This window comes from Pongo abelii, chromosome 1 (genome assembly GCF_028885655.2).
Source record: "Pongo abelii isolate AG06213 chromosome 1, NHGRI_mPonAbe1-v2.0_pri, whole genome shotgun sequence".
In the NCBI taxonomy this organism is placed as follows: Eukaryota; Metazoa; Chordata; class Mammalia; order Primates; family Hominidae; genus Pongo; species Pongo abelii.
Genome location: NC_071985.2, coordinates 95,584,861 through 95,603,219, shown reverse-complemented (window position 1 = coordinate 95,603,219; position 18,359 = coordinate 95,584,861). Strand labels below are relative to the sequence as shown.

Sequence of the window (18,359 nt, the reverse complement as noted above, 5' to 3'; positions counted from 1 at the left end):
TGAAAACAGCTTAAACCATGGCTAACTGACCCATTAAACAAAACAAAACAAAGCAACACATGCATAACAATTATTTGAATCCAGCACCAGAAACTCCCCGAGGGCCTTACAGCACCTTTAACCACTGCCCCTTTCCCGCCCTAAACTCCCGAGGTCCCGCCCCCGACCGTGGGCTAAGGTCCGGCCCCCGTATTTCCGGGCGAGAAGTGACCACGTGGTTGTCGCCTATAACAATCCGGCCCTGCTCCCACCCACTGGCTAAAGCCTGAGAGCGACAGTTGAATACACCAATGGGACCCTGGAAGAGTCTAAGCGACAGCCAAAATCGCCATTCAATGTCAGCTAGGTGTAAGGCGGGACTTTAAGTACGGAAGCTGCCCCGGGACAAGAGGAAAGGAACAAGGGAAAGACCCGGTGAAGGGGCAGAACAGGCAGGTGAGAGTCTAAGAGAGCTCCGTAATCTGAAGCTTGGTGGGAAGAAGGGATTCTGGGTTAGAAAGGGTGCAGAAGCCCGAAGTAGAAAGAGACGGGATTTTGGTCCGGGGTGGAGAGCGAATGCATTGAAAAGGGCCAAGGCCCAGGATAAGGCAGACATTTAAAGGGATACAGATGCCCAAGGTAGAGCAGACACTTGAGGAGACCAGCTCAGCAAACGGAAGACACTTAAAGTGGTAGGTTCTCAAGAGAAGTTTTTAAGACTAGAGCTAAGCTTAGAAGACATTTAAAAGGACATGGGTTGGGATTTGGGAACACGTTTATTACAGAGGCAGGAACAAAGGAGTCGCTTGTCAAGGATCTGGTTAGAGAAGACTAGGGTCTTCCTCTAAGGAGGAACGCGCACGCCTGCTCTCCCCCATTGTCTTTTCTGGCTTCTCCAGGTTCCCTCGACCCAGGACCCCCTGTTCCCAGGCTATGGCCCCCAGTGCCCTGTAGACCTGGCGGGCCCCCCGTGCTTGCGACCCCTATTTGGGGGTCTGGGTGGCTACTGGAGGGCCTTGCAGAGGGGCAGAGAAGGCAGGACCATGACATCTAGGGCCTCTGAACTTTCCCCGGGGCGCAGCGTGACGGCTGGCATCATCATTGTTGGAGATGAGATCCTTAAGGTGTGTCTGGGACAGAAAAGGGGAGGAGGGCGCGGCATTCTCCCGTCCTTAAGGGCCTGCTGCACATCCCTCCATGGAGGGAGGTGAAACAGGGTGGGAGCCTCCTTGCTGCAGTAGGATCCTGGAGTGAATCCAGCATATTGGAGGAAAATTAACCCTCATTCTTTCAATTACTCTACTGAAAAACTTGTAGCAAAGTCCCTACAATTTTTCAACCTGAGAGAGCTGATTAAGAAAAAGAAAAAGGTCATTGCAATTTACCAAGCAGTGTGGTAGAGGGCAGAGGCTACACAACGACAGGAAGCCCCTTGAGTAGAGGAGATACAAGTGTATATATTGTATATTTAAGAGTTTTGGCCGGGCGCGGTGGCTCACGCATGTAATCCCAGCACTTTGGGAGGCCGAGGTGGGCGGATCACCTGAGGTCAGGAGTTCGAGACCAGCCTCAACATGGAGAAACCCCATCTCTACTAAAAATACAAAATTAGCCGGGCATGGTGGTGCATGCCTGTAATCCCAGCTACTCGGGAGGCTGAGCCAGGAGAATTGCTTGAACCTGGGAGGTGGAGGTTGCAGTGAGCTGAGATCGTGCCATTGCACTCCAGCCTGGGCAACAAGAGCGAAACTCCGTCTCAAAAAAAAAAAGAGTTTTACCCAGCCTTTTTGGAAATGACTCAAGGTACTCAGTGTAGTGGATAAGTGAGCTAGAAGGAAGGTACTAGAAGGGATGAATCCCCTCTGAATGATCAGGAAAGTCTTACTAGAGGACATAACAGATGACAGGAGTTTTTTTGTTTTTGAGACAGGATTTTTTTCTGTCACCTAGGCTGAAGTGCAGTGGCACAGTCACAGCTCACTGAAGCCTCCATGTTCCAGGCTCAAGCAGTCCTCCTGCCTCAGCCTCTGGAGTTGCTGTGACTACAGGTGTTAGCCGCCACACCTGGCTAATTTTTTTTTTTTTTTTTTTTTTTCAGAAACAGGGTCTCACTATGTTGCCCAGGCTGGTCTCAAACTCCTGGGCTCAAGCGATCCTCCCACACCTCGTCCTCCCAAAGTGCTGGGATTATAGGCATGAACCACCGAGCTTGGCCAAATGTCAAGTTTTAATAATAATCTTTTTTAATATTCTTTGTAAATTTGTCTTTTTTTTTTTTTTAGATAGTCTCACTCTGTTGCCCAGGCTGGAATGCATTGGTGGGACCTCAGCTGACTGCACCTCCACCTCTCGCGTTCAAGCAGTTCTCATGCCTCAGCCACCCGAATAGTGGGAACTACAGGCATGAGCCACTACACTCAGCCTTAATAGACCCTTTTTTTTTTTTTAGACAGAGTCTTGTTCTGTTGCCCAGGTTGGAGTGCAGTGGCTGATCAATTTTGGCTCACTGCAACCTCCACCTCCCAGGTTCAAGCAATTCTCCTGTCTCAGCCTCCCAAGTGGCTGGTACTACAGGCATGTGCCACCACATCTGGCTAATTTTTGTATTTTTAGTAGGGACAGATGGGGTTTCGCCATGTTGGCCAGGCTGGTCTCGAACTCCTGACCTCAAGTGATCCACCCACGTCAGCCTCCCAAAATGTTGGGATTACAGGCATGAGCCACCTCACCTGGCCCTGACCCCCTTTTTTTTTTTTTTTTTTTGGAGACAGAGTTTCACTTTTGTTGCCCAGGCTGGAGTGCAATGGCTCGATCTTGGCTCACCGTAACCTCCGCCTCCTGGGTTCAAGTGAGTCTCCTGCCTCAGTCTCCCGAGTAGCTGGGATTACAAGCATGGGCCACCATGCCCGGCTAATTTTTTTTTTTTTTTTTTTTTTTTGTATTTTTAGTAGAGATGGGGTTCCTCCATGTTGGTCAGGCTGGTCTCAAACTGCTGACCTCAGGTGATCCACCCGCCTCGGCCTCCCAAAGTGCTGGGATTACAGGCGTGAGCCACTGCGCCCGGCGCGTGTGTGTGTGTGTGTGTGTGTGTGTGTGTGTGATGGAGTTTCGTGTGTGTGTGTGTGTGTGTGATGGAGTTTCGTGTGTGTGTGTGTGTGTGTGTGTGTGTGTGATGGAGTTTCGTGTGTGTGTGTGATGGAGTTTCGCTCCTGTTGCTCAGGCTGGAGCGCAAATGGCGCAATCTCAGCTCACTGCAACCTCTGCCTCCTAGGTTCAGGCAATTCTCTCACCTCAGTCTCCCGAGTAGCTGAGATTACAGGCACCCGCCACCACGCCTGGCTAATTTTTGTGGGGTTTTTTTTGTTTGTTTGTTTTGAGACGGAGTCTCACTCTGTCGCCCAGGCTGGAGTGCAGTGGCGCTATCTCGGCTCACTGCAAGCTCCACCTCCCGGGTTCATGCCATTCTCCTGCCTCAGTCTCCCGAGTAGCTGGGACTACAGGCGCCCGCCACCATGCCCGGCTAATTTTTTGTATTTTTAGTAGAGACAGAGTTTCACCATTTTGGCCAGGCTGGTGACCCCTATATTTTAAGTGCCTTTTAAGTGCCTACTAGAGTCTGGCAGTGTGCTATACATCACATGTATGTGATTTTACTAATCTTCACAACAACCCCACACAACAATCCCACGAAGTTGGCACTTTTTTTCTTCTTTAAAATTTTATTTTTCTGTGTGCATTTGTTTTATAAACGGGGTTCTCGCTATGTTAAACAGGTCAGCCTCAAGCAATTCTCCCACCTCAGCCTCCCAAAGTGATGGGATTACAGGCATGAGCCACCTTGCCCAGCCACCCCCCTTTTTTTTTTTTTTTTTTTTTTTTGAGACAAGTCTCACTGTTGCCTAGGCTAGAGTTAATTTTTTGTATTTTTTTGTAGAGACAGGGTTTCACCATGTTGCCCAGGCTGGTCTCAAACTCCTAGGCTCAAGCAATCCTCCCACCTCAGCCTCCAAAAATGCTGGGATTACAGGCATGAGCCACCAAACCTGGTCGGCAAAAAATCCCAATTAATGATGAAACTGAGGGTCAGAGAGGTTGAGAAACCTGCCCAGGGTTACATACCTAGGAAGTTGTAGAGATGGGATTCCAGCCTAATGCCTGATGCTCCCTTACTCCAAAACACAGACCCTTTTTTTTTTCCTTTGGTGACACGGTCCCTGTCACCCAGGCTGGAGTACAGTGGCATGATCTTGGCTCACTGCAGTCTCTGCCTCCCGGGCTCAAGCAGTCCACCCACTTCAGCCTCCCAAGTAGCTGGGACTACAGGCATGCGCCACCACGCCCCACTAATTTTTGTATTTTTTTGTAGAGATGGGGTTTTACCATATTGTGCCGGTTGGTCTCGAACTTCTGAGCTCAAGCGAGCCACCCCGCTCCGCCTCCCAAAGGGCTGGAATTACAGGCATGAGCCACCATGCCCGGCCATCAGAACACAGACCCTTAACCACTAAACCCTTTGTAGACAATTAGAGGGAGATGGGGCTGGAAAAGAAGATAGGGTATACGCCACAGACAGCCCCAAATACTCTGCAAAGGAATTTGAACTTTATTCTGTATACAGTTGGAAACAACAAATGGCTTTTGAGTCCAAGAGTGATGCAATCACAGTGACGCATTAAAAAGGTTACTCCGGAGACAGAGCAGAGCACTGTGGCTGGAGGCTGAGAGCCTGGCCAGGAAGCTGTCGCCATTGTCCAGGTGAAAGGTGCTAAGGACCTGCTTGGTGGCAGTGGGGACAGAAAGAAGAAAGCAGGCCAGGCGTGGTGGCTCACACCTATAATTCCAGCACTTTGGGAGGCTGAGGCAAGAGAATCACTTGAGACCAGGAATTCAACACCAGCCTGGGCAACATGGTGAGACCCCATTTCTACAAAAAAAATTTAAAATGAGCTGAGTGTGGTGGCACGCACCTGTAGTCCCAGCTACTCGGAAGGCTGAGGTGGCCCTTGAACCCAGGAGGTTGAGGCTGCAGTGAGCTGTGATTGAGCCATTATACTCCAGTCTGGGTGACAGAGACCCAGCTTTAAAACCAAACAAATGGATTTTCCCACTCTTGTGTCCAGTCCAGGCCCCTCAGCAGCCTGAGGTGGTGTCCTTCAAAGAGCAGAGCACTGCATCATCAGGTGGATGGAGCCATCATCTTCAACCCCTCCCCTTCATCCCTACAGTACTGATGGCCTCATCCTCCCCTTCAACCCCCAGGGACACACTCAGGACACCAACACCTTCTTTCTGTGCCGGACACTGCGCTCCCTAGGGGTCCAGGTTTGCCGAGTCTCAGTTGTACCTGATGAGGTAGCCACCATTGCAGCTGAGGTCACCTCTTTCTCCAACCGCTTCACCCATGTCCTCACAGCAGGGGGCATCGGCCCCACTCATGATGATGTGACCTTTGAGGCAGTGGCACAGGCCTTTGGAGATGAGCTGAAGCCACACCCTGAGTTGGAAGCAGCCACCAAAGCCCTAGGAGGGGAAGGCTGGGAGAAGCTGTCATTGGTGCCCTCCTCTGCCTGCCTGCATTACGGCACAGATCCTCGCACTGGTCATCCCTTCAGATTCCCTCTGGTCTCCGTCCGAAACGTCTACCTCTTCCCAGGCATTCCAGAGCTGCTGCGGCGGGTGCTGGAGGGGATGAAGGGACTGTTCCAAAACCCAGCTGTTCAGTTCCACTCAAAGGAGCTATATGTGGCTGCGGATGAAGCCTCCATCGCCCCCATTCTGGCTGAGGCCCAGGCCCACTTTGGACGTAGGCTTGGCCTGGGTTCCTACCCTGACTGGGGCAGCAACTACTATCAGGTGAAGCTGACTCTAGACTCAGAGGAAGAAGGATCCCTGGAGGAATGCCTGGCCTACCTGACTGCCCGTTTGCCCCAGGGATCGCTGGTTCCCTACATGCCCAACGCCGTGGAGCAGGCCAGTGAGGCTGTATACAAACTCGCTGAATCAGGTAGGGACCTTATGGAGGAGGGGCAATATGCTCAAAGCCATTGGTGGCACCCCAGATCTCAGTAATGCAGGGGCTGTTGGGTGCTTCCTGCAAATCCCGGAGAGGGCAGAATATAGCTTCTGTTAATTCATTTTTCTTCCAATAAACGTTGATTGAGTACCTACTTTCATCAGCACTGTGCTAGGTGTTGGGGATATGGCTCAATAGGATAATGTATGCCCTGCTCTTATGGACCAGTGTTTTAACAAAAAAGATGGACAATAACAGGTGATCCTGCATGTGATGAAGGGAGTGATCTCCCACAGCAGGGAGATCAGCCTTGATCTGGGGTCAGAGAAGGTCAAATGACATAAATTGAGTGATAACAAGGATTTGGTCAGACCAGTAGGTGGGCAAGAGCCAACAGTATGAATGAGGGCCTGCAAGAAAGCAGCATGGGGTTTAGGGGAATGGAAGGAAGCCCACACCCCACACCCCCTGCTACGGAGGAATGACACTGAGGCTACCGTGAGGTGTGGCTGGATGGCAGATGGCAGGTCAGGGACAGACTGCAGGACCTAGTGGGCAGCATGAAGGAGTTTGGACTTTATCCTCGGAACACTGGAAAGATATTGAAGGGTTTAAGCAAGGGCAGCATGCCTTTACTCCCCTTTGATAGCCATATGTGTCCATCTGATGCCCTCTTCCCTGCCTGCTTGGCAGGGTCTTCTTTGGGGAAAAAGGTGGCAGGTGCCCTACAGACCATTGAGACCGCCCTGGCTCAGTACAGCCTCACCCAGCTCTGTGTGGGCTTCAACGGGGGCAAAGACTGCACTGCCCTCCTGCACCTCTTCCATGCAGCTGTGCAGAGGTGAGCCTGCCCCCTGGGAGACAAGACCCCTGATCTGTTTCTCCAGTTCCACATCCCAGAAAGCAAGGAGAAAGGGGGTGTATAGATGGAGTTCAAGAGGGAGATAGTCATGGTGACCTCTCAGTTCCACCATATTGAGTATATGATATGTGCCTGGCCTTGTGTATGGATGTGCAGGCCACTATCCCTGACCACAGGGAGGTCACAGTCCTGCTGGGGAAATGAGAGATTTACATACCCCAACCAGGGATGCATGCTTAGATTTGAGAGGTGAAAGGTCAGAGTGGGCTTCCCAGAGGAAGTGGGTCTAATGGATGGAAAGGACAAGGAAAAGGGAGAAGGGGTGAGAGAGTCTGTCCTAGGGGCCAAAGAGAACAGTGAGCTGTTCCAGGGGAGCCATTTCCTTGTCCATGCTCACAAGCCTGTGGATTCTTCCCCCTCTGCAGGAAATTACCTGATGTTCCAAACCCCCTCCAGATCCTGTATATCCGCAGCATCTCCCCTTTCCCTGAGCTGGAACAATTTCTACAGGACACTATCAAGAGGTACTAGGGGCCTGGAGGTTTGGGCTCCAAGAGAAGCTTGACAGAGCCCACTCCCGACCCCTACTTCTGTTTCTTCCTAAGGTATAATCTGCAGATGTTGGAAGCTGAGGGCAGCATGAAGCAGGCCCTGGGTGAACTGCAGGCACGGCACCCCCAGCTGGAGGCTGTCCTTATGGGCACCCGCCGGACTGACCCCTACTCCTGTAGCCTCTGCCCTTTCAGCCCCACTGACCCAGGCTGGCCTGCATTCATGCGCATCAACCCGCTGCTGGTAATGGGGAAGAGGGTTTATCACCTTCAGTCTCACGTGCCCCAGCAGTCACTGCACCCTAGCTCACCTGCAGTAGTGGGGAGGCTAGAGCCTGGAACCTGGATGAAGGGGCCTCATCATCCAAGGGAGGCAGTGCTATCTGTTCATTCATCCTTTTGATCAATATTTATTGAGCCCAAATTCAATAGCAGGCATTGTGCTTCCTACTGTGGAGAGAATAGTGACTTAGACCTGTGCTGTCCAATCTAGCCATTAATCATTTATTTATACTTAAATTTTAATTAATTAGAATGAAATACATATGACTAAAAAACACTGAATTATATACTTTAAAAGGATGAATTTGACGGCATGTGGATACCTCAATTTTTAAAATTAAGTACAATTAAAAATTCAGTTCTGGCTGGGCGCGGTGGCTTACACCTGTAATCCCAGCACTTTGGGAGGCCATGGCTGGCAGATCACTTGAGGCCAGGAGTTCGAGACCAGCCTGGCCAACATGGCGAAACCCTGTCTCTACTAAAAATACAAAAAATTAGCCAGGTGTGGTGGCCTGTAGTCCTAGCTACTCGGGAGGCTGAGACAGGAGAATCGCTTGAACCCAGGAGGCGGAGGTTGCAGTGAGCTGAGATGGCGCCACTGTACTCCAGCCTGGGTGACAGAACAAGACTCTGTCTCAAAAAATAAAAAATAAAAAATATATATATATAAAATATAATATATTATATAATATATAATACAATATATAATATATTATATAATATATAATACTATATAATATATTATATAATATATAATACAATATATAATATATTATATAATATATAATACAATATATAAAATATATAATATATATAATATATATATAATATAATATATATATTATATATATATGTACACACACATACACAGGCCGGGCGTAGTGGCTTACACCTGTAATCCCTGCACTTTGGGAGGCCGAGGCAGGTGGATCGTCTGAGGTCAGGAGATCGAGACCAGCCTGACCAAAATGATGAAACCCAGTCTCCACTAAAAATACAAACATTAGAGGGGCGTGGTGGCAGGCACCTGTAATCCCAGCTACTCAGGAGGCTGAGGTAGGAGAATCACTTGAACCTGGGAAGCAGAGGTTGCAGTGAGCCAAGATGGCACCACTATACTCCAGCCTGGGCAACAGAGTGAGACTCCATCCAAAAAAAAAAAAAATACAGTTATTCAGTTGTACTAGCCACATTTCAAATGACCATCATATTAGACAGTAGAGATACAGAACATTTCCATCATCACAGAAAGTTCTGGCCAGGCCCAGTGGCTCACACCTGTAATCCCAGCACTTTGGGAGGCCGAGGTGGGCTGATCAATGCCTGTAGTCCCAGCTACTCAGGCTGAGGTGGGAAGATCACTTGAGCCAGGGAAGTCAAGGCTGTAGTGAGCCATGATCATGCCAGTGCACTCCAGCCTGGGCAACAGTAAAGGCCCTGTCTAAAAAAAAATAGGGCCGGGCACGGTGGCACACGCCTGTAATCCCAGCACTTTGGGAGGCCGAGGTGGGCGGATCATGAAGTCAGGAGATGGAGACCATCCTGGCTACATAGTGAAATCCTGTCTCTACTAAAAATACAAAAAATTAGCCAGGCATGGTGGTGGGCGCCTGTAGTGCCAGCTACTCGGGAGGCTGAGGCAGGAGAATGGCATGAACCCGGGAGGCAGAGGTTGCAGTGAGCCAAGACCACGCCACTGCACTCCAGCCTGGGCGACAGAGCCAGACTCCGTCTCAAAAAAAAATAGAGACAGACATGGTCTCTCCCTGTCCTCAAGCTCCACCCTTGCAGTAGAGGGTGGTTCAGGAATGGAAAGCAGAGAGTGGAGAAGATGAAGTCCTTCTCTTTCTCTTTGCATACATAGAGCAAGCTATACCAGAGAATCGGATAGCAAGCCCTCCCTCAGAGGCCAAGGGAGCAGAAGAGCCATGGATGGGCCCCTTCCCAGGACAGCAGGGGTAGAAGTGGGAGAGGTGAGCATTTGTGACTATTCTATTACTCTGACCTCCCAGGACTGGACCTACAGAGACATCTGGGATTTTCTGCGTCAGCTGTTTGTCCCATACTGTATCCTGTATGACCGAGGGTAAGGGTATTAGGGGAAGGGAATGGGTAAGGGAGTTTTTAGGGTGCTGGGATAGGGAGGGCCAATAGGATCGCCCACCCTACCATATGCTTGCCCTCCACCCTCCCACATGCTTGCCCTCCACCCTCCCTGCTCCAGATACACATCACTGGGGAGTCGGGAGAATACCGTGCGGAACCCAGCCCTGAAGTGCCTGAGCCCAGGAGGACACCCCACATACCGTCCAGCCTATCTACTGGAGAACGAAGAAGAGGAGCGGAACTCCCGCACATGACCTCCCACCCTAGGAGGGAGGGAAGGACGCTGTCCTAGAGTATAACCTGGCAATAAACCGTGCCTCTCACTGTGCCTGTTGCTCTAGCTGTGTCTTCCTGCTCCAGAGGATGGGAGAAGCAGAAGTGGGTCAAATGCTGCCAGCTCTGACTGGCTGTGCTCACTCTTAGGGGCCCAGGGACAGGGCAGAATAGGCTGGAAAGGAGCTCTCATTGATGGTTCTCAATGTCAGCCTCAGCAGGAGCCCACCAGAGGGCGAAAGCAGGAGTTGTGCCAACCACTGGGAAAGGGCAATCAGGCAGGGCACCACCCGGGCTGGAAGAGGGGAAGCTGCCTTGGCCTAGCTGTGGAGGATGAAAGATAGAGTGGCCAGGCCCTCCCTCCCACTAACCCCACCCTCCCATCCCTGTCTAGAGGGGCTGACTCAGCCTGTTCCCAGGCCTAGAACCTTCTCTTTGCTAGACCCTGGATCCTTTGTCTCTGTAGTCATGAGGCTGAGGGGGGTGGGGACAGTGTTGATAAAAGGCACTAGAGGCAGCTCCCACACCCTTCCTCAGAACTGCTGCCCACATGCAGCCCCAGACACAGCCCCTAGCCCAAACCCTACCCTTCTTCCTCGGAGGGGCCCCTCGAGATACTGGGCTGCGGGTGCCTGTCATTAAGATGGGCACAGGGTGGGAGGGCTTCCAGCGGACCCTGAAGGAAGTCGCCTACATCCTCCTCTGCTGCTGGTGTATCAAGGAACTCCTGGATTAATGGTGGCAGGGAACTGCCTCCTCTCCCCACCAGCACCATGGCTGGCATCGCTCAGGTGGGCAGGGTAGAGTAAACAGGAGGCAAAGCTGCAGCCTCTGTGGCAGAGCTTGCCTTAGCTTCTCATTCTCTTCTTTAGCCCCCAGCCCAATTGCCATCAAGACTCCTGAGGCCAGCTGTGCTTGACCAAGGATGGGCCATAAACAATGAGTAAAGAGTGAAGTGTGGATCCTGCTTTGAGCTGTGTCATCTAGCAGACCTGCCTCATCTCTGAGCCTCCTTCATTCCCAACCCCTGCCTCTGGTGGATCTCTGGTGGGCAGGAGCTTGGACTGCTCTGGCTAGAACCCCCGTAAGATTGTGGCAAGACCTGGCACTCTTCCAAGCTTGGCACAGTGAGCCCACCAGCTCAGATGGTTGATCTTACCATACCCTCGTAGTACCAAGAATGGACTGCTCCCTAAGATATCTGTTTGAGAATCACTGAATTATAAATATAATCCATAGGCCTTGAGGCCCAAGATTCTAAATGTCTAAAGGGGAATCAGAAAAAGTCAGCACTAGAACGGTCTGGGAGCCAGGGTGCAGACCAGGGAGGGAAGGAGCTTGTCCTGAATAGAACCGAGATTGAAAGCCAGGTTTTCTGACTCACTGGTTCCTGAGTGGGGAGGGTGGAAGACAGTCCAGGTTCCTCTCAATCTGTGGGTAAGGAGGGGACCCAGCTTGAGTAGAGTCTTCATCTGTGAGGCCAAGGGTGTGTGGAAACCCAGAGGACCCAGCCCTTTCCCAAATAGAAGACCTGGTCCAGGCAGCTTCCTGCCTCTGAGGATCTTGGGGAAAGCACTGAGCTGAGGCTAGTCCCCAGCTCATCAAGGAAGTAGAACCCCATGAGCTACAAGAGCTCCCAGCTCACATACAAAGTTACAAGAGAAAGACACCTGTGTGGCCACACAGGTCCCTCAGGCTTATCATGGCACAGCCCTATCAGGACATAAACAGCTAGATTGAGCAGAATTGGCTCTTTACTTCCTCTTGGTAGCCACAGCTGGTATTTTCCATGAGTTACTCCCGGTGGTAGATATACACCAGCCATGTGTATCGTCTTGCTCAGGGGGTGCTTATGCTTACTGATGTGCCCACCCACAGCCCCCCAAACCTCAGAGCCAGTCTGTTTGGGACTGTTCAATATTTCCCTGGGATTCCCATCCAGCATTCTCTGGCCCCTCCTGGGGGCCAGTTATCCCCCAGCCCTTTGTCACTTGGGGCACTGGCCTGGAGATTATAGATAGTGCCCTCTTCCTCCCTGCCTGGGACCAGCTCTTCCTCAGCCTTCTTCTTAGTTAACTCTTTTTTTTTTTCTAGGTTCTTTTTGTAAAGGTGATATATGCCCAGAGTAAAGAACTTTAGGCCAGGCCAGGTACGGTGGCTCACACCTGTAATCCCAGCACTTTGGAAGGCAGGGGCGGGCGGATCACCTGAGGTCAGGAGTTCTAGACCAGCCTGGCCAACATGGTGAAACTGCATCTCTACTAAAAATAATTAGCTGGGTGAGGTGGTGAGCGCCTATAATCCCAGCTACTTGGGAGGCTGAGGCAGGAGAATCACTTGAACCCGGGAGGCAGAGGTTGCAGTGAGCCGAGATCACGCCACTGCACTCCAGCCTGGGGGACAAGAGTGAAACTCCGTCTCAAAAAAAAAAAAAAAAAAAAAAGCCGGGCGCGGTGGCTCACGTCTGTAATCCCTGTAATCCCAGCACTTTGGGACAAGGCCTAGGCGGGTGGATCACTTGAGGTCAGGAGTTCGAGACCAGCGTGGTCAGCATGGTGAAACCCCATCTCTACTAAAAATACAAAAAAATTAGCCGGACGTGGTGGCGCATGCCTGTAGTCCCAGCTACCTGGGAGGCTGAGGCAGGAGAATGGCTTGAACCCAGGAGGTAGAGGTTGCAGTGACCCGAGATTGCACCATTGCACTCCAGCCTGGGTGACAGGGCAAGACTTCATCTTATAAAAAAAAAAAAGAACTCTAATAGTTAAAAGTCTCCATGTTTATCCCCCAATCCTTTAGCGCTCCTCCTGGAGGCAACCATGGTTACCAGTTTCTTGGAGAACATTCCAGTCTATGCATAGACTGCATCTTCATTCATTCAACAAATATTGAGTTATTGAGTGTATACTATATGTCACTGTGGGTCTTTGGATACAGCAGTGAACAAAACAGATCCTTGTACTTGTGAAGCTTACATTTTAGGGGGTGGACAGGACAAACTATAAACATTTTTTAAAGTATGTATATGTTATTAGATGATAGGCACTATAGAAAAAAAAGTGGAAATCGAGCTGGAGGTGGGAATGGGGGCAGGTCATAGAGGGCCTAAGAATTTGAGCTTTTATGCTGAGTGAAATGAGGAACTATTGCAGGATGTTGAGTGTGAAATGAGTTTTTTAATTTAAAAGGCTCAAGCTGGCTGCTGTGTTGACAATAGATTTCAGGGGAGCAAAGGTAGAATACAAGTGACCTATTAGGAGGTAATGGCACAATATAGGCCAGACATGTTGGTGGTCTCGGACCAGGTTTATAGCAATAGCAGTAGTGAGGGGTGGCTGGATTCTGGATATATTACTCTTCCTAGTTAACATACTCTCCACACTGTTCTGCACTTTGCTTCTTTTCCTTTGATAAACCTTGGACAGGATTCAGGATCCCACATCAGTACATGGAGAGCCTGTCCATTCTTTTTTACAGCAGCCTAGTCTCTACAGTACTCCAACTTGAGCTTAGTTCTTATCCCTGGCAGGTCAATGCATCTTTTTTTTTTTTTTTTTTTTTTTTTTGAGACAGATTCTCACTCTGTCACCCAAGCTGGAGTGCGATGGTACAATCTCAGCTCACTGCAACCTCCGTCTCCTGGGTTTGAAGGGATTTTCCTACCTCAGCCTCCTGAGTAGCTGGGATTACAGGAGCGTACCACCATGTCCTGCTAATTTCGATTTTTTTTTGAGACAGAGTCTCGCTCTGTCGCCCAGGCTGGAGTGCAGTGACGTGATCTCGGCTCACTGCAAGCTCCGCCGCCCGGGTTCACGCCATTCTCCTGCCTCAGCCTCCCGAGTAGCTGGGATACAGGCGCCCACCACCACTCCCGGCTAATTTTTTGTATTTTTAGTAGAGATGGGGTTTCACCATGTTAGCTAGGATGGTCTTGATCTCCTAACGTCGTGATCCACCCACCTCAGCCTCCCAAAGTGCTGGGATTACAGGCGTGAGCCATCACGCCCAGCCAATTTCGATATTTTTAGTAGAGACAGGGTTTCACCATGTTGGCCACGCTGATCTTGAACTCCTGACTTCAAGTGATCCGCCCACCTCGGCCTCCCAAAGTGCTGGGATTACAAACGTGAGCCACCGCGCCCAGCCTCAGTGCATCTCTTTAGGCATCCACAAAATGCAGCTTAGTGCTCTTGGCTGGTCCGTTGAGAGGCTCTTACCTGGTCCCAGTGATGCGGGTAGTCAGAATTTACCTTCCCATGAATCTAGGGCTCCTTCTTCCCCCTCAGAGCCTGCACCCTACTTGGCCAGCTCCAGCCCTTCCTTCCCTGACTCAGGCCCTGGCCTACTGCCTTCTTTTCCTTTCTTAGGCCTCACTCCCACCAAGCGGGGCAGTGCCTGGAGGTGGATCCTGGAGTCTGAGGTCTGAGCTCAAGGGCCTTTGCCAGGGGAGGGGAAGTCTGGCAGAGACCACTGGGGAAGTGGTGGGTAGAGGAAGGCTGAATCCAGGGCTGTGGCCTGTGGTGAGATGGGTAATAGAGAGCAGCAGGGGGAGTGGCGGGTAGAGACTGCCAGTAGCCCAAGGAGAATGTCAGAGTGGGAAAGAGGGCTTTGACAGTGTAAAGACTGAGGAGAGGGATGAGGAGAATAAAAGAAACCTCAGATACCATTCGGAGAGCCCTTTTCACAATACAGAGTGCTTTGAGCCTCACGAAAGTCCACTTCAGCAATTATCCCATGTTAACATGAAGGAAGTAGGCCCAAAGAGGTGAAATGATTCGCCCAAGAACATACACAGCACACTGAAGTAAAGGAGTCATTTAGCGAACCCAGATTTTCAGATCACCAGCTCACAGCTTCTCCTAATGAGCCTGCCTTCCTCTTCTGAGCTGGTGTTTGCATGGAGATGGTGGCCAAAGTGGCCTGGAGGCAGGGCCATGCAAACAAAAGCATGGAGGGTACCACCACCCCGCTCTGCACCAGCTCCATGCCACTTCCCACCTCAGCCCCAAGCTCCCTGTTCTCAGCCCATTTGGAGGTTTCAGCTGCAGCCCTTCCACCTAATCCACACAGGCCAAGAGATCTTTCTTGGCCCATGGCTCCCCACTCTGTGGCTGTTCCCCCACAAGTATCTCTCCCCGACTAGGGCAACTCAGGTTGAGTGTCCAAATTACTCTCTCAGGAACTCAAGTGGAGTAAGGTGGGAGGGAGGTGAAAGAGACAGGGTACCAAGATGTTAGGTTGGGGCAAAAGTAATTGCGGCCTTTGCCATTAAAACCTCACCTACCCCTCGGTGCCCCAGTGCCCTCTAATGGTCACAGGGGGTGGGGGAATGGGTGGAGTAGGAATGGAGACAGGAGGGACCAGCTGGATGTGAGCCCTCAAGTACAACAGCGAGAGGAGAAGCCTGCTATCCAGGATTCCCGGCGGATTACATCAGATACAGGACCCTCGTTGGCATGCAAGAAACAGTTGGAGGAGAGGGGTCACGGCCCAAGGGTCTGAGGAGCGGCAGGCAATAAACTGGATATCATAGCAATAATCTGGCGGCGGGGAGGGGTCGGTGGGTGGGGATGTCCCACGTTTTCCCAACACCAAGAGGCCGGCAAAAAGGGGTGTGTGACAATCATTTCACTGACAGCGCCAGAGCGCAGACCCACCCCCAAGGGCATAGGCTTTTTTTTTTTTTTAAGACGGAGTTTCGCTCTTGTTGCCCAGGCTGGAGTGCAATGGCGCGATCTCGGCTCACCGCAACCTCCGCCTCCCAGGTTCAGGCGGGAGCTTCAGCCTCCCGAGTAGCTGGGACTACAGGCGTGTGCCACCACGACTGGCTAATTTTTGTATTTTTACTAGAGACAGGGTTTCACCGTGTTGGTCAGGCTGGTCTCGAACTCCTGACCTCAAATGTTCCACCCGCCTCTGCCTCCCAAAGTGTTGAGATTACAGGAGAGAGCCACCGCGCCCGGCATGGGCATAGGCTCCTATTTGCATCCTATATACATCTCTCTTGCATGTGAGTTATTTCCCCCTACCCACTTTCTCAGTTACTCTCAGACTCTAGAGTGTTCACCAGCCTTGGAGCGTACCCGTTCCTGCAGCCATTCTTCGGCCTCAGTTCCTTTCCATCATTCGCCCTCAGCCCTTCGCCTACCCCAGCTTCAAAGAAGCGACCGTACCTCCTAGCTGGCTGGGGTCGAGGAGCCGAGGACCTGCGCCTCCTGGTGGCTGATCGGAGGGAGACTGAGTGCAGAGGGGTTGCCTCGCCTTCTCTGGGACGTGGAGTTTTGGAAAATCTTCCCCTGAGCTTCCTGAAGCTAAATTTGCCTCCCCCGGCCTTGAGGGGCGCAGAGATCCTGGTGGCGATTAGCGCTGCGCCGCAGCCGTCTCCAACCCAGAGGCCCGGAATAGGCGCGGAGTTATAAATAGTGCCACCCGCAGGTGTTGGGGAGAGTCGGCGGGAGGGGGGTACCCCTGGTGGCCACGGCCCCTTCAGGTGGGTTGGGCGGTCGCGGTGGGAGCGCTGGGGGGCGGGGGGCGTGGGGGGTCTGCGGTCTGAGCGCCCCCAGCGGTTTCCTGGGCGGCGGGTTTTTCGAGGGAAGCGGAGGCAGCGGAGGATGGGGGGGAGCAGCGAAGAAGAGGTGGGCGCCTGGCGCAGGCTGACGCTCCGCTTGCAGCTCAGCCCCCCACATTCCGAAACAGGCCCCCAGACCCACTCACGCAGGACCCCGCCCAGGAAAAGCCTCGCCTTTCTTAACACCTGAAAGCCTCTTTCCCCCAGGTTCTGCAAGCATCTAACTTCTATGCCTCTACCCTTCGGCGCACGTGGACCGGCCAGTCCGGGCACCTGGCCGTCATTCCGAGTCGCTGTCCCCAGCCCCAGGTATTCAGTCCTCCCACTCGGGGCTTTCATTCCTCTCTTAGGGTAAACACTTCCTTCTCTGGGTATTTGTCCAACTCGTGCTACTCTCCCCAAATTTAAGGTCTAGCTGGTCGCCTAAAAATTTAAGTCTTAACATGCGGATCTGGGACGCTCCCCTATCCCCAGGCGGCCCCTGCAGGCCCCTCACTTGCCTTCCAGCTCCCAGTTCCAGTCTGGGCCTGGTGGCGGGGCGGGGGCGGCCGGCCCCTGGGGCCCAGCAGGGGTTTCATGGGAGGGGGCGGGGTCCCCAGTCAGCGTTTCTCTGCCGCCGCTGTTTCTGTCGTTTGGCGTGGTTAGGGGTTGGGGTAAGAGGGAATTTCAAGTAGGGGTTCCCCCCTCCGATTTCTGAGTAAGGAGGGGAGCTATTTGCACCAGGAGAAAAAGAGACAAGGGAGAGTGAGCGTCACTGAGGAACTAACTGCGGGTTCCAGGACCACTGGGAATGAGGTGGGGAGTGGCAATCTAGCCGCAGAAAGATCAGTCATGTTCAGCCAGACGCAGAACGCGACCCTCAAACATGGGGGAAGTTGGGCGAAGCGAGCCTGAGGCACTGGGCACCTTTCGAGTTTCTGTACCCAAAGGCTGGTGCCAGGGATCCCGCCCTTCTATTGCCTCTGGAAGCCCTGGCTCTGCCCTCCCCGAGCCACGTTCCCACCCCCCTGCCCCCCGCCCCCTTTCCTTGGCTATCCCCCTTCCTCCCTAAAGCAGCCCCCTCTCCATTTCACTTGTGGCACTGCCGCCTAGCCCCTAGCACAACCCTTCGCCAGGCCTGCACGACCCGGACGGCTGGAGCAGGAAGGGGAAAACCCCGGCCTGGACCCCACCGGCTCCGGGACCCTCCGGACCAGAATCTGTCCGGCGGGGCTGAGAAGAAAACCCGGAGCAGTGATCAGCCTCGGCACCCAAGGGGGTCAGGGACGATAGGAAAACCCGGAGCGGATTACTCGAGCCAGAGCGCGCCATGCCTGCCGCTACCTCCTCCTTCCTGTAGCCCCCCTAATTCTCCAGTGAGATAATGTCTGGGGTGGGGGGCTGTTTGGTTTGGCTTCAGCCCTCAGGGGCGCCTCACACTTTCCGCCCCTGGCTGGGGCGCAGGGCAGCGGCCCCGAGGCTGAGTCACGGCGCGGCGCGGAGAAGGAGAGAGGGAGAAAGAGCGAGGGAGGGACCTGGACTCCGCCCCTCGTGCGCGGGGATCCCGGGTCAGCCCGGGTGAGGGCCAGGGCCCCCCTGGCGCCGCCCATTGTGGTCCAACAGGTTGAGCTGGTGTCCCGAGAAGCCACCTGCTGGAAAGGGAGGGAGGCCCCCTGCGGAGGGGGGTTGGGAGGGGAAAGCGAGTCCGACCCGGTTCGGCCTGGCTTGTGGCAGGGGAGCCAA

The 18,359-nt window shown here is 52.6% G+C and overlaps 2 protein-coding genes across 14 annotated transcripts; both read left to right on the top strand.

Moving 5' to 3' along the window:
* Positions 1-280: 280 nt before the first annotated feature.
* On the top strand, positions 281-10,124 carry FLAD1 (flavin adenine dinucleotide synthetase 1). 13 transcript variants are annotated; one of them, XM_009243538.3, is made up of 8 exons: positions 281-435; positions 879-1,103; positions 5,205-5,983; positions 6,686-6,833; positions 7,280-7,378; positions 7,460-7,649; positions 9,703-9,776; positions 9,915-10,124. In XM_009243538.3, the coding sequence occupies exons 2-8, from the start codon at positions 1,090-1,092 to the stop codon at positions 10,048-10,050; spliced, it is 1,440 nt and encodes a 479-aa protein (XP_009241813.1). In that variant the 5' UTR covers positions 281-435; positions 879-1,089; the 3' UTR covers positions 10,051-10,124. The 13 variants fall into 13 exon arrangements, with proteins under 13 accessions (XP_009241813.1, XP_054408380.1, XP_002810135.1 ...); XM_002810089.4 differs by having other exon boundaries at positions 282-435; positions 5,239-5,983; XM_024236172.3 differs by having other exon boundaries at positions 372-671; positions 5,239-5,983.
* Positions 10,125-10,256: 132 nt separating this feature from the next.
* Positions 10,257-12,170, top strand: LENEP (lens epithelial protein). Its single transcript, XM_054552429.1, has 2 exons — positions 10,257-10,860; positions 10,942-12,170. The coding sequence occupies exon 1, from the start codon at positions 10,620-10,622 to the stop codon at positions 10,803-10,805; it is 186 nt and encodes a 61-aa protein (XP_054408404.1). The 5' UTR covers positions 10,257-10,619; the 3' UTR covers positions 10,806-10,860; positions 10,942-12,170.
* The last annotated feature ends 6,189 nt before the right edge of the window (positions 12,171-18,359 follow it).